At 41.6% G+C, this 24,141-nt stretch overlaps 1 protein-coding gene across 1 annotated transcript in view; it reads right to left on the bottom strand.

Annotated features, from left to right (window-relative positions):
• Positions 1-24,141, bottom strand: part of MYCBP2 (MYC binding protein 2) — a gene marked incomplete in the record, with an annotated part of 5,088,083 nt that overhangs the window by 1,436,983 nt on the left and 3,626,959 nt on the right. Inside the window, 2 exon segments of the mRNA XM_044072904.1 lie at positions 21,859-21,999; positions 22,923-23,039. Of these exon segments, the coding sequence (XP_043928839.1) occupies positions 21,859-21,999; positions 22,923-23,039 (258 nt within the window).

The raw sequence follows: 24,141 nt of genomic DNA on the forward strand, positions 1-24,141 counted from the left end.
GAGAAGAGACCGACCGGGTCCGAGTCGACTTCTCCGCCGGCTCCGAAAGACTGGGGGACCGGCTCCATATGGGTTTGAGAAGTATCGGCGCCGAGGGAGATTCCACTACCACTGCAATTTCCCTCTGAGCCGATGGGGACTTCGGCACCGAAGGGGAAAGAGTCTGAGCGGGCAACCCTCATCGGCTCCGAAGGCAGTGGAGCCGATGGAGATGACTCGCCTCTCGACTCCGAAGTCAGAGGAGTCGAGGCTGGAGACATCGAGGCAGACCATTCCGCCCTCGGCTCCGAAGTCCGTGGAGCCGACGGAGAAGCCTGCCGTGACTTTTTAGCTGCCGGATCCGACGGGCTGGTCGGAGCCGAAGATTTTTTCTTCCTCGAAGGGTAAGAGGAAGAAGATAGGGCTTCCTCAAATGAAGGGGTAATATGCCCTTTCAAAATTAATTTATTTTTCTTCTCTTGGAGGACGCGAGAGAAAAAAGCGTGGCAAATGCTACAGGATTCCTGGAGGTGCTTCGGGCCCAGACAATAGACACACAAAGAATGGTCGTCCGTAATGGACATTTTATAATTACATTTGGAACATTTTTTAAAACCTGATGGTCTATGTTCCTTCGACATGGCTATCTAATTTAAATACACTAAACTTCAAAAAAGTACTCAAACGACAGCCTAGACTCTAACTAAAATGCCTAGGATAGGGCAAGGCCCCTCTAACTTAAACGGGATCACTACCACAAAAAATAAAATTTTACCACAAAAAACTTCAAATACGCAGTCACACAACAACGAGTAGCTGTTAAAACAGCTTTTGGGTAAGTTTTAGCACAAAACTAGACAGAAATAATCTGAGTAAGAGGCACTTAGCTCAGCCAAGTCAGAGACCACGTCTATGCTTCAGAAGCGGAAAACGAGATCTGGGGAAGCAGTAGTGGTGCATCCTGGGATACGAGGTAACTCAGCCAATAAGAGACTGCGTTCTATTGTATAGCTGCCGAGTCAGAGCCGAGGATTGGCTCCGAACCCATCTGTAGAGAATGTAGGCGAGATAGGATCACATTACATCCCGGTTCAAGGCTCCCGAGAGCACCACAGCACTACCAGGTTATACCTCATACCATGCTTTTCAGCCCCAAAACTCGTACCGAACCACAAAAGGAGGGGGAGTATGCATATTCATCAAAGATACCCACACCTCCAGGTTAGTGGCACTGCACAAAGCATCGGAGACCATCCATGAGCAACTAACAGTGGGCAAAACTGCCTTTCAGTTTGTAGCCTGCTACAGACCACCCTCCCAAACTCAGGAACCCCACTCAGCTTTCCTGAGAACACTGGAGAATATGAAGGTCTCTCCAAACACCATCATATTGGGCGACTTCAACTACCCAAACATAGACTGGGAGCACTACTCAAGCCCCAACACCCTCGCCCAACGGCTCCTAGAATTTATAAACTCAAATGCTATGGAACAACTGGTCACCACTCCCACAAGAGGGGAAAACATATTGGACCTGATCATCACCAACATGGGGACTCTATGTTCCATACCAGAGGTATACCCCTCATTGGTAAGATCTGACCATAAATTAATCTCACTGGACATCCATATCCCATCCCCACCCCCAGCCAAGGAAACCACGGTGAAGAACTTCTCAAAAGCAAACTTCACACTTCTCAAAACCGAGGTGGAATTCTTCAAAGCCCCCGGGCCAGTGGAAAATACGGCCCAAACCGCAGAATCCTTTACAAACGCATTCTATGGACACCTACAGGAATGCATGGATTGTGCTATCCCAAAGAAAACCAAGACTCACTCCTCCAAAGGCAGGAGACCTGTCTGGTGGACCCCAGCCATAAATAAGCTATACAACAGAAGCAGGAAGCTACTACATGATAGAGCAAAATCCCAAAAAGGGAAGGCATCTCTGATCAGTACTAGCAAGAAACTACGATCCCTCATAAAATCATCTAAGGCCAGCTTCGAAAGAAAAATTGCAGAAGACGCTAAAGTTAATCACAAGGCCTTCTTTAGTTATGTCAGGAACCTGGGTGGCAACTCCCAGATGTGCTCTGAGTTAGTGCAAAATGACAAAAAAATACACTGAACCCACAGACATTGCCAACATCCTGGGAGACAGGTTCAGTGCAAACTCCCCCCCCCAAAAGAGCAAATGTCTATCCCAACAGAGTGTAGCCTCCCTGACATCACAGATGCACAGGTGAGAGCTGCCCTCTCCAAAGCAAAAAACACAGCATCAATGGGACCGGACGGTGTCCCGGGCTGCATCTTACACGAGCTCCAAGAAGAACTGAACCCTCACATAAAGTCACTGTTCAATCTCAGCCTTACTACAGGATATGTACCCAAGGAATGGCGTACAGCAACAGTGGTCCCACTCCACAAAGGTGGTGCCACAACGGACCTCGGAAACTATCGCCCTATAAGCCTGACTAGCCTGGTCTGCAAAGCTATGGAGTGCATCATCATGGAACTCATAAACAAAGACATTGGGAACCTCCAAACACATCTTGCCTCTTGAACCTGATCAACTTCTTTGAAACAGTCACCAAGGCCATAGATGAAGGGAAGTTAGTCCACACAGCCTACCTGGACCTCGCAAAAGCCTTCGACACAATACCCCACTCGGACATCATAAATAAGCTCACCAGCTTAAATATCAACCCCTGTGTCACAAGATGGGTTGCAAACTGGCTCAGGGATAGAACCCACATGGTCAGAATTGCAGGTGCCATGCCAGACTCTAAACCAGTTACAAGTGGCTTCCCACAAGGCTCAGTCCTGGGACCTCTCCTGTTTGGTATATATTTCTCTGAGGTACAGGCTAACACGGGAGGACTATGGCTGACCAAGTTCGCAGATGACTGCAAACTGGGTGCCATAATCGACTCGCCGACTGACACAAGCATCCTCCAAAAGGGTCTCACAGAGACGGATAACTAGTGCCAGAGCCATGGCCTAAAGCTAAATGCCAAAAAGTGCATAGTCATCCCCTTTGGGAAAAACAAAGTGCCCACAAATTACAACATAGGTGGTAATCCATTAAGTACAGAAGTAGTAATTAGGGATTTGGGGACCAAAGTAGATAGCAATCTCTCCTTTGACAATCATGTTGCCAAAGTGGTTAGAAAGACCTTCTATATAGCCCACCTTATCACAAAAGGGTTCACATCTAGATCAAGAGAGGTCATTGTGCCCCTCTACTCATCACTCATCAGGCCCATAATTGAATACAATGCCCCATTTGGGATGTACCTTACCAGACACCTGCAGCAACTGGAAAGACCCCGAAAGTACCTCACCAAAAGGATCAAGGGACTCAAGCAGATGCTCTATGCAGTTAGGCTAAAGAAACTCCAGCTCTACTCAGTTGCTTACCGCCTACTCAGAGACGATCTGTGCCTGACATATAAAGCCATGTCGAAACCAGAATTAATGGACATGCTCCACCTCAGGAAATCCAAATCCCTTAGAGCTACACGCTCCAGGGACTTAAACCTCAGCACAGAAATAAATAGGACACGCTGGAGGGACAGATTCATATCTCAGAGGCTCCCCTCACTCTGGAACAAAATCCCAATCCATGTTAGGCAGAGCCCCTCAATGACCCTCTTCAAGAGAAATCTTGATGAGTGGATGGGAGATCGTAGGTTTACCCCTGGGATCTCTTCTGTGTCCCTACTAGACAGAGGCACAGTAAACTAACCTTAAAAGGGCCATCTTCTGTGACCTACTATACAGAGGCACAATCAACTAATCTAAAAGGGTGGCGAAAGCCAAACACACTCTGGCTAGGCTTATAAATGCCATAGGGCAGATAGCCTAGTATCAACCTATGAATCCTGTTTGGTCTGCTGGGACTGGCTGGATGACTTTTTTTTTAGCAACTTGTGGACCTCTATAGTTGCTTGTTCCCTGAAACTGGGTGGAACATCCAGGATTCCCCTGACAGGAATAGGGGGGAAAGAGAAGGGTATGAAATACCCTCTGGAGATGATGCTTTGTACCCAGGTATCGGATGTTATGTCTAGCCAGACTTCTGGGTATAAAGACAAGCTACCCCCGACTGTCTCCAGAACAGGACAGCCGGGCCTACTTTCAGGAGCGCCGATATGGCTGACCAGAGAATTGACCTCTGTCACCCTGCTGTTGCGGACCCCCTATGCCGCGCAGGCGGCATCTTCTATTGTAACCCCCTCCTCTGCCTCTAGAAGGGGTTTCGCCACTTGTGTCCTGAAAGGCTCCTTGGGTTTTTCGGAACCACATCTTTCCGCCCTTAGGGCCTTTAGGATAAGGCCGAGTAGGGTTAGAAAAGTGGACTCTGACGGCAGACAGAGTCTTTCCTTCCTGCTTACACCTGGTCAAAGTTTCCTTGACCTTGGGCCCAAACAAGGATGAGCCATCAAATGGGGTGTTGATAAATGAAGACTTGAAGGGCTCCGCAAAGGAACAGAGATGCATCCAAGCATGTCTACGCAGAGCAATGCCTGAACTTGCGGCCCTACTCGACCCATCAGCTGCGTAAGATATGAGACGTATGGACGAGTTCACAATCGAGTTTAGAGTAGCGAGCTGGTTGGTAACTGTCGGAAACCCCTGCAGCTACTGTACCCTGGAGAGTATTTCTTAGCTCTTTCAGGAGATCTCTTTGGAGTCTGGTGAAGTGGGTTAAATAGTTCAGTGATCGAAGAGAAAAAGTTGCTGAAATATATATGTGTTACCAATATCTATCCATGATCCTAGAATCTCTGTTAGGAGGATGGATAGATGAGGAAGTCTCAGACATTTCCTTCTTGGTGGCCGCCGCCACCACCATGGCATCAACAGGCACTCCCTTAGTCAAAAGAAGGTTTATCCACAGGGGTGGAGATGAACTTATTTGGCCTCCAAGGGACAGGTTCCATGGACTCCCACGCCCTACGAGAGATCAGATCCATTAGCACGTCGTAAGGTGGAGACACCCAAGAGGTGGAAGGTTGAGACCCGAAAGCCTTCAGAAGCACTGACTCGTCCTCAGTAGGGCTTTTGGACTGCCAATCACCCCTCTGCCGAAGAATCTCTAGTATCTCTGCAAAGGAGATATCCTCAGAGGGGGATCGAGGGGACCCGTCTGACTCATCCAAGTCAGTGTCAGATGTCAAACACTCCTGTGGGGAGTCCAAGTGTAAAACCTCTTCCTGGGGACCTCCTCAGCAGGAGCCTCTGGAGAGGTCTCGGAAGAGCAAGGAGCACCCTGAGGTTTAGGGTCTCTATGCTTGGGTTGGCCAATGGAAACAGAAGCAGACGCAGGTGTTTGAGGGGAAGAGGAAGCTGGACCTGATGCTGAACATGTCCTTGGAGACATGACTCTCCTCACAGGTTCGAAAGCACCACGGCTCCGATGAGGAGTAGACGGACCCGAAGGAATCGCCTGATCCTCCCGCATAGAGGCCATGGGCTCTGAGCCCGAGGTAGGATCCGAGCTCATCCGAGCTGAAGCCCTGAGAGGAAGAGTCAACACCGACAAGTCAGTATGACCAGACCCGACAGGAGAGTGTCGGCTCCTAGAGTCCCCGGTCGGTGCCGAGGACGTCCGAGCAGATGGAACCAAAGATACCAGAGCAGGTCTCGGCTCCACAGGATCAACAAACATCAGATCAGCCTCCTCTGGCTCCGTGGGTCTGGTACAGCTCGGAGGAGCAGTCAAGTCCGGGGTGATGGTCTTCGGCTCCGACGGAAGTGTCGGAGCTGACAATTTGGTAAGGCCTGGTGCCCGAAAGAGCTTCTGCACCAACCGGTCCATATCCAGATCTGAGAGGCTGACAGAAGACTTCGATGAATGCACTGATGGTGCCGATTGAAGCAGAGGAGATCATGGAGTCTCAGAGACCAGCTCCAAGGCTGTGAGCTGGCTCTGACAGGAAGGGACACTCGATTCCGAGGCCAGTGGAACCGATGGCCCTGAATCTTCCATTTTTTTAGCCTTCTTAGATCCCTTAGAATCTGCTGAGGATTTTGAAGACTTTGAGGACTTGCTGGCACCATCCTGGTCACTCAATGCTTCAGAAAAGGGGTGTTTTAGCAAGCCTCGATCTACTGATTTTCTCTTCCTTTTTAACAATACCCTGGATGAAAAAGAATGGCAAATGCTGCAAGATTCTTGTAGGTGCACCACTCCCAAACAACACACACTCTGAACGTGCCCATCAGTGACTGACATCTTTTGCCCACAGTCTGGACATTTCTTGAAGCCAGACTTGGTAGGTTTATATCTTTCCCTTTAGACATAATGTTTGTATCCACAAACTCTATCACAACCAGCAAGAAATAGAAATAGAAAAAGTTTAACACACACTTAAAAAAGTTTAGTTATTTACTTCATAAAATATTTTAGAAGCATTTTAGTTTTTGTGTTTGTAACATCAATATTTAGTAATTAAATTAACTATATAATTTTCAACTACAGTTTTATATTTGATGTATTTTAGACAACTATATATACATATTTATCTGGTTTTAACATTCAGATTCATTTACCTTTAAAGTCCATATATTTCAATGCATTTTTCATGTTTAATTCAAGTTGTTTTTCCATTGTTTCATTTGAACTAGATTAGTTTATTTATTCATCAAAGGAAGGGAGGTTAGGTATCAGATGAAGTTATTTTGACGAAAACGTATGTGGCTATACTTTTACAACGTTATTGTTCTGCTGTGATTTTGTTTGCTGTGGCGTTTTATTTGTGTTTGTGTACATTAAAGAAGATGTCCGTTTGCTGAGCTCCATGTGCCTTATTTTAGGTTTACTAGTTTTCATTTTGGGCACTCAGACCACTATTTTGGTTTAACACACACAAACAATACCCAAAGAGACCACACTATATATATATATATATATATATATATATATATATATATATATATATATATATATATATATATATATATATGTATGTATATGAACAACTAATATTTATGTAAGGGGCTAACAATCTAAATAACACTCTAACACCTAAAGCTATAAGAATATCAGAAAAAGATTTGTAAAAACTTGCTAATTTGTAGAAAACAGTCTCGAGCAACACTGGAAACCAAGAGATCCATGCCGTGGCAAACTAGATCTGAGGTAATTCCAACAGTGCATCATGGGATAAGGGGCTTGGTCTCGAGCTATTGCTAAACCTTGAGCTTTGCTATCGGCCGTGTCGAAGCAGAGGATTGGCTCCGAACCCATCAGTGAGAATAAAGGGCGACATTTAACAACTTCACATGTACCATTAAGGGTTTTGGAAGTGTAGGGTTCGGAAAAGTTACATAGCACCATCTTCCCTTCTTGTCTGCTTTGGTTTAGACTATTTTTTTCCTGTTATTGGTTCTTAATTATTATAGCTACACCTGCACTGTTTGTTTTACCCTCCAAAACTACTATCTGCCGTATCCATTTTCTCTTGCTAATTTCTGTCCATTGTTCAGTAGTGAGGTGTGTTTCTTGTATTAATATGAGGTTGGCTTTAGCTTGCAGTGTAAGGTGTAAGAATAGTTTCCTTTTCTGCTTATTTCGGAGCCCTTTAATGTTCCACGAGTCAAATTCCCACATTTATGAGCTGGTGATATTTGTAATATGAGCCTCGTGTGATGGTTTTGGTTTGTGGTCTTTGTATGTGTTGTTGTGTGATAAATTTGGAAAGCATCTTACTATTCCCGTCCCTACTCTGTGTCTAACCACTATGCCCTTGGACCAGGAATAAGACAGGGGACAGAATGACGGTTCAGTGTGCAGTTTACTTCTCAATTTGGTTTTGGATTGTGTTATCTCTTTATGTGGATATGTAATATATGTTACCCCCCCTGCATAACTATTTACAATGCGGACAAAGCTAAAAAGCTAAACAGACTAGTTCCCTAGAAAAGCACTACTGGCAATATCCTAAGCTCTTCCAACAAAACATTTATACAATCATGTTAATACAGTTAAGATGTACAACCTTTATGGATAATAACTTGTGAATGATTTCTACTTTAAATGTGTTTCTAACAAGATAATACTAAATATTTATATGGTGACATATCAGGTTCTAAAATAGATTCTTAGCTAAAGGTCAAGCTTGGTAACTCTACATTTACTTACTTTGTACTCCTTTTGCCCCTCATTTATTTAGCTATTTTAGACCATTCTATGTGTCTTTACAAAGCCTCAAAACAGTGGTCTATAGTCAGTGGTAAGAGGGAGGAGAGAGAGAGAGAGAGAGAGAGAAAAAAAGTGACATCCAAGCCAGACAGGATTTGAAATACAGCTTGCATATTTGCCTGAATATATTCTCTGCAGTGTTAACTAATATTTGAGTGAACTAGAGGTTTAACATCAATACTCTTAATATTTATACAGTTTATACATTAAGCACCTTTTGTTTTTTCCCCTTGACATTCAACAGCAGTCTCATCAGATATATTAAGTTAATCTTGTCTGCCATTCAAAACCTGGCTTTTGTCTCTGGATTAATGTCAGTGTATATACATATTTGAAAAAGGCTCAGTGTAACAGTACCTTGGATCTTGTAATATTTAGGTTGTAGTTTGCTGGTCAACTTTCATTTGGATAGCCGTTTCTTGATTGATGAAGTCGCATTTCATTATTCCAAGGGAGGATATTTAAAACTGAACTCTGCGTTTTCTTAGCGACTGTTCCAGCCACTTCTTGGAGCCCACGAGATTGTAGGGGGAACGAATTGAGCAGCAAAAGTTCCAGGAAGTATCGCCTTCTTGAAAGTTGCGCTTTGGAAACATCGTTCGGTTTTTGGTTCCTAGTCTGCATGCATTTCCTTTTGCTGTGAACCTCGTGGCTTGATTCAAGGAAGTAAAGACCTAGGCAGCCCAGGGGAGTTGTGGAAGGTCAAATCCCTGCCAGAGAGATCGCAAAATGGCTCGATTTGATGCTTGAGGGTCGCCAATCATTTTTAAAGGTCGTTTCTGAAAATGGTATCTTCTTGAAAACAGCCAAAAAGGTTTCTTTAACTTCTTTTTGACTAGTGACCATGTGTTTAACTCCTTCCATGTAGAAAATCAGTGTATTTGGGTACCTCATCTGAAATTTTATTTTTTTTCTCCATTAGAAATCTGCAGTATGGGGAGAGAAGTTGTCTTGCTTGCCTTATCTGCAGAGGAAGATCCTGTGCAAATGATATTCTGTTATTGTTCCAAGTAAGTGTACCTTTCTTCTTAACAGCCAATATGATTTTGTTTACATCTTGAAAGTTTAGTAATTTGATATATACAGGTCTTGGTTTCAGTGACGCTTGTGTTTCTCTCAGAGCTCTGTGGGCTCTATTAATATTTGTTGTGTTTCTTCTGATTCATCTAACAAGGTACTTATTATGTCTGATGGTTGGTATCAGGTTGTTATGAGTTACAGTTTCTGGGATTCCTCTTATGATAATATTATTCCTTCGGGACCTTGCTTCCAGGTCTATTATTTTAGCTTGTAAACTTTGTATTTCTTTGTCATGGGAGTCAGCTCTTTTAGATACAGAATCTATTTTTATTTCATTTTCAGTTATTCTGGACTCAGATTTTTCCATTCTGGTTATTATTTGGCTGAAAGAGTCACCAAAGGATTGTAGTTGTAAGGATAAGTCTTTTATTGCTTGTTGAATAGGTAGTAGGGCAGTTTTTATATCTTCTAGGTTAGCTGGCTGGTCTCACTTGTTTTTGTTTACAGTTTTATAGCTGCCTGTTTGTTTAGTTGTCTTTTGTCTCTTAGCAGAGTTAAGTCTTTTTCAGATGATACTAATTCCGATAATTTTGTCTTGGTTATGTTAATTTCCATATTTTTGTCTTCTTTCGACTTCTTGCAGCTTGTAGTTTTATCCAGGCTTAGTATTTAATTGTAAGGCCTTAATACATGTCTCACACTGGCTTTCCTGAATCGTAGTTAATCCTGTTGGTTTAGAAGGAAATCAGTCACTTTTTCTTTACCTTTAGTTGGTAATGTTGTTCAGAGTTGATGTACAAAGTTATTTTTATGAATTTAGAGCTGGTTTGTCTTCTGGGTCTGTTTTAATAATGGGTGATTTGGAGAGCTAGGTATTAGCAGTGCTCACAGAACAGCGGCCATCTTTGACAATGTTGGTATCCTGTTGGCTTAAGGAAAACTAAGCATCTAATGCAGACCACTCTATTCTACCAGCATTGGGGAAGGGAAAAAGTAATTTTGTTAAAGCATTCTTGTTTTGATCAGACATAACAGACCTGCTACATCTTTGATTCCTCTGGACCCACATCAGCCTGAAAAGTTTCTTCAGTATGGTCTACAGACCATATAGACTAACACAGCAAATATCTCAGTTCAGGATAAAAAACAGTATTAAACCAGAAATACAGCTTGAAGTCTGATTTTAAAAGGACAAAAACACTAACAATGTTTCTGCTTCAATAAATATGTTGATTTTACTCCCAAATTAGATCACTGATGTAGGAGCAATTTTATTTTTGTTATTTGATATCATGGGTATTTGCACCTTTTTTCATTCCGCTGCAGTGAAAGACTCAGAAAAAGAAGACAGTCTATTCAAATAATCTCTTGTAAAAGTTACAACTCAGGAATCACATTAAATATGCTAAACTCCCTTCTCTTTAGTCCAATTCCAGAATATAAGCATGTACATATCAAGATGCCAGTGGATGAATTTTAACACTTGCTAATACACTGACAGGATAAGACTAGCCCCCTTAATCAAGTAGGTCTCCTATGTATGACTGTAGAAGCAACAGCTCTAAAACAAAAATTATAGCTGTGTTATAAGCATACTTGCAAGTAGAGAGAAATGGCTGTTGCAACAATAAAAACACCTGTCTTTTCCTTCTCAGCAGTTAAATCAGTAAGCAGGGATGAGTCTTGAAGCATGCATTTGACTGATTTTTTAACATGAAAACCAAGCATATTCACTAGTTTTAGAGTTATGGGAAAAGGAAGAAAAAAGAAGTTACGTACCTACTATAACGTTGCATGTTTGTTGTCCTTCATCTCGCCTTCATTCTTGCTGGTTGGTTTGGACCCGATCCTTGGCTCCGACTCGGCCATTTTACTATAGCTTGAGAGCTTATACTGGCTCGAGGTTAACCCCTATCCCAACATGCCTAGCAGTAGCTACCCAGATCTTGTTTGTGATAGCCCACACTAGACCATAAAATCAAAATGCAAATTTTTACTAAGCTCTTACACAAAAGGAAAAAACTTGTGTATAAAGGGACAATCCACATGTAAAGTTAAGGAGGAAAAAAGGAACAATGCCTGGTCAACTAAACTGGTACGTCAACAAGAAACACAGTCAGTGTAACCAATGAAGGAATTTCTCTCGATCCTCCAGGAAGGGGGGACACAAGAAGGAAGGCAAGATGAAGGACAACAAACATGGAACATTAAGGTAGGTACATAACTTCTTTATGTTATGCTGTCCCCATCTCGCCTTCATTCTTGCTGGTTGGGACTGCGTCACCAGCACCTAGTTTTTGGGTGGCTCACTGGAACAAACTCTTCAGGACCATGGACCCAAAGGCTGCCCTGTTTCAGGAGACCACATGCACTTTGTAAAGAGTAATAAAGGTATGAGGATTTGCCCATGTTACTGTTGCACAGGGGGTACATCTGGTCGGTCCCGCCCTGTCTGTTGATGTACCATACCACTGACATATTGTCTGTCTGAACTGCAATAGTTCCGGCAGGTAGAGTCTTGAAGTGATTGCAATGCCAGAAGCACTGCTCTCATCTCTAGAACACTGATGTGCAAGTGGTACTCATGTGGTTGCCACATTCCTTGGACAGTCTGTCCCAGATAATGCCCACCCCCCCACACTCTATCTGGGAGGTGTCCGTGGTCACTGTGGCTACTGGATGGAGGGCTAGAAAGGGTCTGCCCAGAGTCACTTGGGGGGAGACAAGCCACCATACTAAGTCCTTTTTGTAGGATTCCATGATGGAGATCATGTGTGACATTGGTAAATCCTGGAAAGACCACTGAACAAAAAGAAACCACTGCAGAATTCTCATGTGGAAGCGAGCCATAGGGACTAGAGTAACTGCTGCGCCCATTGAGCCCAAGACCTTCAAATACCTCTCTTGCCTGAACTCTCATCTTTTACATGAGGAATTAAACTTGCTGACTAATGGTTGACACCCTGTCTTGAGGCAGCTTTGCTATCATGGCTCTTGTATCTAGGTCTGCCCCTATGAAGGTAATAGACTGACAAGGCAACAAGACAGACTTTTCATAGTTTATGGTGATGTCTAGCTGGGAACAGGTTTGAAATGTGTAGTCCTGTGCTTTGATCAGTTGATGCTCGGTGGTAGCAGTGAGGAGCCAGTCATCTAAATATGGAAACACCTGGAATCCTAGACATCTCAGGTGAGCTGTGACTACTGCCATAAACTTGGGGAACACCCTGGCAGCTGTGGTGAGACCAAAGGGCAGAGCTCTGAACTGATAATGACTGGCTCCCAGCCAGAAGTGTAGGAATCTCCTGGATCACTAGTCTATTTTTATGTGGTAGTATGCATCCTAAAGATCATTGTAGCACATCCAGTTGTCCTGACCCAAAAAGGGAAGAATGGACTGCAGTGTTACCATCTGGAACTTCGCTTCTTTTACTGATTTGTTTAGCTTGCTGAGATCCAAACTGGGTCTCCAGTCCCCTGTCTTTTTTGGAACTAAAAAGAACCTTGAGTAAGTTCCTGATTCGATTTGGTCTGCAGGGACTTCTTGGATGGCCCTTTTTTTAGCAATCTTTGTACTTCTAGAATTGCTGGATCCCAAAGACTGGGTGGAATATCTGGGATTGAATGTCTTTGTTCTTGAGGGGGGTAACTGGGAAAAGGGAATTTTGTAACCCCTGAATATTGACAGTACCCATGCATCTTTCGTAATAGTTTGCCAGGCTGTTGGATACAATGATAGTCTACCCCCGACTGCCTCTAGAGGCGGACAGTCGGGCCTCCCTTCAGGAGTGCTGGAAGGGCCTAGCAGAGAACGTGTCTCTGTCACCCTGCTGTGACAGACCCCCGCCGCGAGGCTGGCATCTTCCGTTATTGTTTCCCCCTCTGCCCCTGTGGGAAAATTCTCCACGTGTCAGGCGAATCCCCCTGGGATTTTCGAAAGCACATTTTCCCACTCTTCTGACCTTTAGGAGAGGGTCTAGATGGAGTGGAACAACTGACTCCTACGGCAGAGAGAGTCTTGCCATCCTTTTCACACCTGGTGAGAGTCTCTTTTATCTGAGGGCCAAACAAGGACGAGCCATTAAAAGGGGTACTGGTAAAGGAGGGCATGAAAGGTTCCGCAAACTGACAAAGGCGCATCCAGAAGTGTCTCTGCAAAGCAACTCCGGTACCTGCTGCCCTGCTCGCTCCATCTGCCGCATAAGAAATGAGCCTCATGGAGGAGTTAACCACTGAAGTCAAGGTTGCAAGCTGTGAAGCCGCCCTGTTCGCAACTCCCTCAGCTGTAGGATCCTGCAGGATATCTCCTAACTCCATTAGGAGATCTCTCTGAAGTCGCGTGAAGTGTGACAAATAATTCAGCAACCTGAGAGCAAAGGTCGCTGAAGAGAACATAAGCTTCCCATACCTGTCCATCGTACAGGACTCCTTGTTCGGCGGATGGACAGAAGAAGAAGTTTCTGCAAGTTCCTTCTTAGTGGCTGCTGCCACCACCATAGCATCAACAGGAACCCCTTTGGAAAGGAAGGATTTGTCTTTGGGTGCATTTATAAATTTATTTGGTCTCCACGGAGCTGGTTCCATGGTCTCTGGAGCGCTCCACGCCTTCCAAATCACTATAGACAAAAGTGGGTCAAAAAGTGAAGACAACCAAGAGGTGGAGGGTTGGGAAGCAAATGCGTCCAGGTAGAGAGACTCATCCTCAGAAGGGCTAGGGACTTCCAGCCACCCCTCTGTCTAAGGATTTCCAAGATGTCCAAAAAGGAGACATCCTCAGAGGGGGAGCGTGGGGACCCTTCCGATTCATCCAAGTCTGTATCTGAAGTGATGGACTCAGGGAAGTCCAAATGCTTTCTCTTACATTTTTTCTTCCGAGGGACCTCCTCCGAATGTTCAGGAGAGGTTTCGGAAGAAGTGGGGTCGTTCAATGGGGCATAGGTTGTCTATGCTTGAAGGAAGGAGGGGGGCAAAGGCAGGCACAGATGAGGGAGAAGGAACCGATGGAGCTGACAGTGGAGCAGTCTCAGGAGACAGCATGCTCCTCATCACCTCGAAGGCACCACGGTCACGAGCCAAAGGAGCCTCCAGCTCCGAAGAGCCCAGAGATCTCCTGCGAACTAAGAGTGACGGCTCCAAGGCTGATGTGGGAGCTGAGCTCACCTGCGCCGAAGCTCCGAGAGGGAGAGCAGGGTCGGACAAGGGTCCAATGCCACTTCTCCCTTCAGAGATTATGAGAGCGCTTTTGCGCCCAGAATCCCTCGACGGACTGAGACATCGAGGAGATCGGAGCTGGAGTCGGAACCAATAAAGGAGAAGTAACCAGAGCCGATACTTGCACCACCACAACATCCATGCACTCCGGCTTCGAGCTCAAGAGTCGGAGGAACAGATAAAAAAGCTGGATGGGCCGAAGGAGCCAGTTCTTTATGGGCTGGCCTTGACAGCAATTTGGCAAGTGCCTGTAACTTGAGGAGCCTCTTGACCACTCTCTCCACATCACGATCCGAAAGCCTGGAGGACAGAGAGTAGTGAGAAGAGGATCGGTGACTGCCTGCCCCAGAATGCAACAAAGTAGACTGTGGAGCAGAGCACACAGGCTCCAAAGAGGGAGACCTGGTTCTTTTATGGCCCTGGACTGGCTCAGAAGATACTGATGGAGCCGCCGGAGACATAGCTTTGTCGGAGCCAAACTGGGAACTGACAGAGCCAAAGATTTCACAGTAGATTTAGGTTGTTCCAAAATCGGAACCAATGAGGATGGTTTAGGGGATTTTTCAGACTGTTTAGCTGACTGAGGAACCAGAGACAAAGGATCCTGAGGGTTCTTCAGAAGGCCATGCAAAATCAGTTTGTTTTTTCTCTTCTGCAAGACTCTGGAACTGAAAGCGTGACAGATAAAGCTTTAGTCCTGCAGGTGAACAGCCCCTAAACAGTAAACACAACTCGTGTGCCCATCCATAAGGGGCATTTTTTGGCAACACGAGTCGCACTTCTTAAAGCCAGCGGGTTTCGACTCTTTAGACATGCTGGATACCAGAAAACGCAAACAGCAAGAAACAAGGCTGTAACAGTTAGCAAAAACTGAACTATAAATACTACCACAAAGAAGGATGCTTTTTTTTTTTTTTTTTTTTTTTTGGAAAAAAAAAGGAGAAGGGGAGAGCCTCTAAGTAAATCGGCGACTCTCCCAATAGGAGAGCCTCTAACTTAGACAGCTGCTCGCACAGAAAGAGGGAAAGAAAAGAAGAACCCTCTAAGTTAAACAGGCTCAAGGGGAAAGCAATGCCTAAGAAAACGACGGCCAAGAAAAAACAGCTGAGGAAGGTCAGGAGTATGTATTGTTTAAACAAAAGGACACGAGGACTAAAACAGACACCACAAAGGTAATTAACTGCTAATAATCCTAAAAAAGGAAGATAACAATATACAAAAAAGTTAAGCACTTAGCCTGAGTCAGTAGTCACAATCTCCACGCTGCAAGCGGCAAATGAGATCTGGGTAGCTACCGCTAGGCATGTTGGAATAGGGGTTAGCCTCGAGCCAGTACAAGCTCTCGAGCTATAGCAAAACGGACGAATCGGAGCAGAGGATCGGCTCCGAACCCAACCAGCAAGAATGAAGGCGAGATGGGGACAACATGACATTAATTGTTTTCCTCATAACATCTGCAAACTTTGCATCTATATCAAATGTAAAACATTCTCAAAAACACTTTACCAAATTTTGATGAAACATTATCAATATGCACCATGTCTGAAAAACAGAATTTTAGCCACTGATCAGCTGCATCCTACATTTCAACTAGAGACAGACATGTGTATATAATGTAGTACTTAATTAACTCATTGAAAATTTGATAAGCTTGTTGTCACATTTGCTCAAAACAGCCTGGGAGTACTTATAGCTAAAGACAACTGCTAAATTGTTCCCGGGTTATTCTGGTTTCTGCTGAGAGGGTGTTGATAATACAACTCATGGTAATATCTGAGCTCATTATATCACAGGAACAGCTGATCATACAGCATTCATCATGGGTGTGCCTGCATCAGTACCTGTAAAGTGGTAAAATTAGTCTTCAGTTCACTCCTTTACTAAATACAAATGTGACTATCAGTTCCCAGCTGTGTGATGCTTAGCAGCTGCACTGAAATTCAGGTTTGCTTGCAGAGTATTCCTAGACCCTTCTACATCAAACCACTGAATTCCATCTGTATGCCATTAATGAGGAAAAGGTAGCATAAGCAGGAAAAATATGGGAAGGGTGTATGAAGTATTCACCATCAAAAGAGACATCTGAATTTCTTCTTAAATACTAGTACCCTTTCTCCCTTTCCCTTATATTTGTTTACCCTTTTCTTGAATTATTTTTTTTTTTGTAGTTCACATCCTCTATGTCAGTGGGCTGTGTGTTCCTTGACTTTGAGAATGTATACTGTCTGGGTGCTGAACTGACAGCTTTTTTGAGCCTCTGCTGGCAAGGAGGAAGCCTGGATTGGTGGTAGCCACTATGCAGGAAGTACAGTAGAACCTTAGCAGTTAATTAAAAAAAAAAATTCTGTCATCTTTCGAAAGCTCTACTTCCTTGAATTATTCTGAAAACAGTAGTTTCTCAGTGCCTGACCATGAGATTAAATGTGTGCATAAAGAGCTGCCATATATCATACCCTGCAGGATGACTTTCACATAGGATGTCCCAACTATTTGCTGCTACTTAATCAGCAGTGCACCAACTCTGCTTAATACCCTTTTTAACAAAATGTACTGATTATTCTTGTTATACATAGCAAAATGTATTCAAACATTCCAATAATCTACAATAACCAAAATAAGCATGCAACAAAATTAAAACATTTGCAATCATACATAAATGAGCACTACAACATGAACCAAACAAATAAAATTAATGGAAACTTCAATAATATAATAATCAAAAATCTGAGAGCTAAGGTGCAGTTAAGATTTTCCTGCAAGCTTACTAGTCCTGACAATGTTTCTTAAATTCTGCAGTCAGCTTAAATGCATTACAAATTAACTCACAATCTTTACATAATCAACAATTTCATAAAAATTAGACCGTTTAGTTATAAAACAACACAATTTTTAGATAGTGTTTTAGTGTGTAATGCATACTTAACAAAATGAATTAAAATATTTAATATTAAAGGTAATGAACATAATATATGTAATATTAAAGGTAATAAATGAAAATAAATTATATTTATCACATAAATAAGCAATGCAATATGAACAAAATAACAATTAGAAACGTTACAATAATTAAAAACATGACAACAAATTTACAACAGTTAATTTCCTTGCAGCTTCTAATTCTTAAAAATGTTTCTTAATCATCTTAAATAATCTTCAGTACATTATAAATTCACCAGTAATCTTGAGAAAAAAAAAATCATCAGTTGATTATTTACTGAAAATTTAAAAATTTAGTTGTAATATATTATTTTAACAAAGCAAAGGCAATACACTGTAAATCCTTAATCTTCTTCAATAATATCAAGACAATACAAATGGCTTGCTGCCATGTAACATCTTTTTTTTTTTTAATTTGCCCCGCTGTCTGGCAATCATCATCATCTCCTCACAGCCAAATGACCATTCATTCCATCTCCACCAGGTCTAAGACTCAGATGAGAGGGTCTATTATTTAATCAGCCATTGGGGTAGATTAAGGGTTTTCTTATTTTGCAGCCCTAACATCCTTGTTTACACTTGGCTGTGTGAGGGAAGGGGATATGCATATGGAGGGTTTCTCACTTCTGTAAGGAATTCTGCCTTCAAGCAACTCCAACTACCACCCTTGAAGCATGGGTGGTTTCTATGATTTCCTCCAAGGAAATCGCACCTGCTCAGTATGCCTCTTTGAAGAACCAATCCCCCTCCCACGAAGAAGGAAACGGGACACACTCCTTTCTTTCCTTGTCTGGCTCCTCCAATGTTAGCACCACTAATTGAATGCCAGATGCCTGGGTCAAAAAATAAAGGCTCGATCCAACTGCACCACACAATCAAGCATACATCTTATTTAATTAACTTTAATGCCCTTAGTTTGAAAGCTATAAAATGCTAATAATTTTAGAATATCAAAAATATTGGGGCGCTTCGTTGTTTTTACAGATTTACACTAAAGGAGTACCCATTAAGCCACAGTGGTGCAGCGGTAGCATCGTCGCCTCACAGGAAGAGGTTCTCCCGTTCGATTCTCAGCTGGAGCGTCTTCTGTGTGGAGTCTGCATGTCCTCCCCGCGGTTGAGTAGCGTTCGAAAGACATGCGTGAATGGGCGTGCTTTCGTTGAAGGTTGGGCGTCGAGCTGGCACCTCAGCACCGTAAAAATCTACTGCCAATCATCAGCGGACCAGAGTTCTGCTGTGGCGACCCCTAACCGGGAAAAGCCGGAAGAAAAACAACAATACTAAAGGAGTACCCATTAAAAAATTAAGAAGCTAGCTTGGTTATAGAGTCATACACGTATTCTGAAATAAATTCAGTACAATCACCAAAATGGTTCCAATTTGAATTATATTTCAATAAAATATCAATATTCTCCCACGAGGCACAAAAATGATTAAACGTGTCATTCAACAAAGTTTGATACGTTGCAGAAATTATTTTTTTTGTGACTTACAGAAATCAAAAACAGCTCCAGGATCTGTTCTACATTCTGTAACTGAGGTTTCCAATGTCTATGCCTGCTGTGCAAGGACAATCCGTTACATGCTTCAGTGTCTCATCATCAAATGGCTACAAAACACAAAGGAAGACAGCCCCCTAGTCTTAATTTCTAAATAGTGGGGAACATGGTCAGTTACAAGTCAGTAGGGGTGACAACTGTACTGATACTAAAAATGAAAGGGATGAAAAATGATTTTTCTCTCCTCAAAATGAACTCAGGTTACACTATCATTTGCCTTATTGTCTTGAATGCACTACTTGGTCAAAGATTATCCAGATCACTTCTGGAGTATATGTTCTCAAAGCTCTCAACCTCTTGGCACAAAAATTTGGACAAAACCAAAAATAATGGGGGGACAAAGCCCTAAAAATAGGGGCAATTTTTTAAATATTCCTCTTTTAAACTTAGGAAGAAAAAATATCTTACTTTACCATGCATTTTCTGAAGAATATGAAGTCTGAAACTCAAATGTCTATCATTATTTTGTGAATTCAGTCCTCACTGATTTGCCTCAAAACTCCAGAAAACCGCAATTTGAGGAACAGACCAAAACATATGAGGCAAAAATCTGGGCATTCTGTGAAAATCTAGACAGTTGAGGTATGTGTGTTCTGTATTACTGAAATCCATGCTGTCTACATCCACTCTTCTTTCATATCAGTTCAAAGGAATTAATAATGAAAGTTTCCAGATCCAGTAAACCTTAACCTATAAAATATATATCAAATCTGTTGAGTCACTTGAATCAAGATGTATTCTAATGTCATCTCTTTAACTAATGGTTGCTTAGTCTTGATAAGCTAAAATTGTGAGGTGCTACAGAACAGAGCCCTCTGCACTCCTCTGAAATGGGATACATCAGAAATTTTTTCAGCCCTGTAAATCCACTTAGTGAGTTATTTAAAAGACCTTTAAGACAATGATGTAAGGTTCTTCATCACTTAATACTCTTTCAATATCTTTGCAATAATCCAGAAATTTTCACTACTTTGTCCATTATTATACTAATCAGATCATAGAACAGGCTTTCACATTTTCCTGCTTCTGCTCCTTTTCATTACATCTCCACTTCTTTCCTCATTTGTGAGGATTAGAATGACTTGTTCAGAATACCAATTTTTAATGTCACTCATGGTACTGGGGGCAGTTTGCAGAAAAAAAGGTTTTCACAGTTAAGGAGAAAACCAAGTGTCATCACTCAAGGCAGAGAAGCCAACCCAAACTAATATGATACAGTGCAAGGTCACAGAAGAGCCTGAAAGTGAAAAATAAACTGCCAAAAATGGGAAACCATTACTCTCACCACTAGCCTTCATGCTGTATTATCCACTACTGGCAAGTTCCTGTTTACAGAGGCTTGAAATCATCAAGTAATCCCGCCTTGGACATTTTTTATTACTTCATCCCTGTACTCCTAGCAGTTTGTTTAATTTAACATTTCTTCTGCGGTACCTCCCTGCTGCTACTTTCTTGCTTCCTACTTGCATTTCCTTGATATAAATACCTCAAACTATACTGTCCAGGTGACTTCTTTTGAAAACAACTAAAACCTTTTTTTCTAATTACGTACACTGCAGATGCCTACTAAAACGTAACTTCACTACTAAACTCCATTGTTTCTAAATGTCATGCAATTAACTCCCTCATCCACTTGACTATTCTTAGAGCTTTTAATAATATTTTCTGAAACTAATTCACTGAAAAGTAGGACTGCTGAGTGCTGTGTTTAAGATGCAACATTTAAAATGCCCCATACTGGATGGGGTTCAATGGTTCATTGTTAAACACACAGTTATGATTGACAAGCAATTTCCCTATTTGTAGGCACAAGACCAAGCCCTACTTGACAATTGTATTAGCCACCTAGCAGACAGGAAGCCACAAATATCTCTTGTATTAAGAAACTTTGGAGCTTCTATTCCCAATTCAACTGCAATGACTATAACACAATCTAAAGCCTTCCAAGAAATATTCATTTTGTGTTTTGCACTACAATATAGAATGGATGCTTTGTGCTCTGATACAGCCCTACGCATTTATGGGAAGGGGAAAGAACTACAGCAGCATTTACTTTTCCTGCTGGGTCTTTTGCTTTGTTCAGCATTGCAGGAGGGAAATTTCAGCATAATACTAACACTTCTGAAAGATGGAAGCAGGCTAGCCTATGGTAAGGCAATCTGCAAAAGTGAGATACTATGACTTACCTCCACTGCAGCAGAGATCAATATCAAATGCTGAATGTGGGCCATGGATACTTGTGCCACGAAGTGCAGGACAAAGTGTATGGAAAAAGGCACTTCACAGACAGACACCCTGTGTGCTAGCAAATACATTTGAGGAAAAAAAGGCCAGGGTAGGACAACATAAAAATACCTGAAGTGAGATGCTGCAGTATGTGCTTCTCAACATGAGGGAAACACAGATTAGAAATTTACATGCCTGCATGAAGCCCAAATCATATTTCAGGCTGCAGTTTATCATTAGCATACGGAATGTTAAACAGAGGATTCCTTGCTCTGATTCCATCAAGCAAAGTAATGTATTTGGAGTTAGACACAAAAGCTGAAGTTGGTCTGTTGGTTGCATCTCGGGTAACTAAATGGATAAGAAAATGAAAAGTTGCTTTTGAATAGAGGCTGTGGACATGTTGCTATATTATTCTACTTTTTTTGCGAAAACAAAAAAGACTAATGTCTGTAAAATAAGGAAAACTGTCTTGTATTTATTTCTGCTATATTACAGCCTGAACAGCCTACTTCAAGAAACAAAAGAGCATAAACACAAATCATCTGCTGGAGCATGAAGTTTTGCCATATATATTACAAATCACTTAAAGATGCTGGTAAAACAAGTGTTGAACAATGAAGAAAAACAAGTCTTTTTGTATACTGCAAATGACAAGCACAGAGGGGCCTTCAATGTTATTACTTCTGACATACTTTCCAGGCGCCTTTTACTTACGTCAACAGGGACCAGAAGGCTCTTGCCAAGGTGTTGATTAAAAGAGAGGCACCAAGCTTCAGTGTAACCATTCATGTTAGGAACATACTTCTTTATAGTCTCATCATTCAGTCTCAGCCATACACCATCATCATTGTGGATCTATGGGAAACAAGCAACAAAAACGAGCCATGCCCTCCTGTAACTGCTACATGGCTAGCAAGGACTACAAGACTGCAGACCAAGCAGGAAATGGTATGCATGAATTTAAATGTGAATAGGTAGGGGAGTTTCTGAACAGATTAAAACAAAACACAGCAAAAAAGCAGAAGCAATAAATACGTTTCTAAAAATGCATTTTTTTCTTTACAGTCAAAACAGAATGAAGTAACACAGAAAACAAAACATTATATGATATCTATTACTATACAAATTTACAAAGATATTTAAACCAAGAAAAATACAACTAAAAATTACAGAATCAAACCAAATTAAATATAGCTACCCAAGGGTTAAAATAATAAGCAGGTTTACTGATAAAGTATGAATGCAACACCATTGTAAACAAAAAGGTATAGTAAAGAAACAAACTTCATAAAATCGACTAATAATGGGTAGGTTTTCAAGTTTTAAAATGTATAAAATTGAAAACAAAAGACTATAAATGACTACCAAACTAACTAGGAAACTAAAATTTAACAACCCTATATCACCCAATTAACCTTAGAAGTTAACATATTTGGTTTCTTAAAAATACAGATAATCTCCAATCAACTTAATGTTATTTGAAATACTGCAGTCAGCTATGAAATGCTCAGAAGTATAACAGTATTTGTTACGGAGTACTACAAACCAATTTTTAGCTTGTACCCCCCCCCCCCCAAGAAATACTGGGAGCATATAGTTTCAAAGTTTCTTGCCTATGAAAGCAAGCAAATCTTGAATCAGCAGAAAAAAAACACGTGCATACAAAAAATTCACTTGTATATGCTTGACTTTTAACACATTTCGTTGCGATAAATGTCAAGTATATAAAGAAGTGACCTACCCCAATTTTCCCCAGAGAAAAGTTCAGTATAATTTACCTCATCAACAAAAGTGATGGTTCCATGGAGTTTTACTAAGCCTAGCTGCTCACTCTGAAGTGAGGGGTGACTACGGATGCGAAGCCCTGCACTGTCCTTGGTCATAAATTTGCGAACCTGGGAAAAGTTATGGAAACAATAAGCTAGACAAAATAGCAAAGTCATTTTAAAGAGATACAAAGAACATGATTTTGACAGGATTAATAATTGAAATGAAGTGTCAGAAAATAACTTCAACAAAATGAGGATTGAAAATGAATCTGGATTAGCAGAATAAATAGATGCACTAGTGACAAGATCTGCCTCTACAACAACATGCATTCCAAATATAGTAGTGACAAGATCAGTCTCCATTACAGCATGTCTCTCCACAACCATAAATAAAACCAGTGAGAGAAAAGCAGGAGGTCAGCAGGAGGACCAATAAACACTATAGACCCTCAAATGTCTGACCTATGAAAGATTCTCTAGCATCTTTGAGGAAGAAAAGGAAAATTAAATGCTTCTAATGGATGGAAGATGATGTTCCCCTTTCCTTAACTGCTTACACAAAAGCTGGCAACAGTGTGCCCAGGGAGGCTCCCATGCATTTGATCAAAGCACATTTTACTGAACACTACCATTCCTAAAGATAAAGGATGAATGCATTACAGAAAAATGTTCAAAAGACCAAACAACGTACTTCCAGATTCTGCTTCATAAACTACTCGAGTCTCAACATTTCCTGGTATATGTGTGTGTGTTTTTGTGTGTGTGTGTGTGTGTGTGTGTGTATATATATATATAGATATATGTATACACACACACACACACACATATATAAATATATAGACATATATATGTTAAGAGTAAAAAGGCTAACACACAGTGACTACTTATTTTCACCCTACAATAATGAAGTATTTTAAACACTTGCTAAACAATTCCAAAGTAACATCAATAGTGAAGTATTTTAAACACTTGCTAAACAATTCCAAAGTAACATATACTCTAAAATCTCAAAACAATTTTTCTTACACAGTTCAGTGTGCTGACAGTGCTCTAGTGACATGCAGCGCTACTTGTTTTATTTATAATCATGTTTAATTTACATGCAACTTCTAGATATCATCTCTAAGCTATATGGAACGAAATGAAACTAACTACAAATATAACTAAATATGTATGCCATATTCTTAACACACATTTTGCTTCTGGAGTAGATCAAACTGAACTAATT

This window comes from Protopterus annectens, chromosome 5.part1 (assembly GCF_019279795.1).
Source record: "Protopterus annectens isolate FY-2018-M chromosome 5.part1, PAN1.0, whole genome shotgun sequence".
In the NCBI taxonomy this organism is placed as follows: Eukaryota; Metazoa; Chordata; order Ceratodontiformes; family Protopteridae; genus Protopterus; species Protopterus annectens.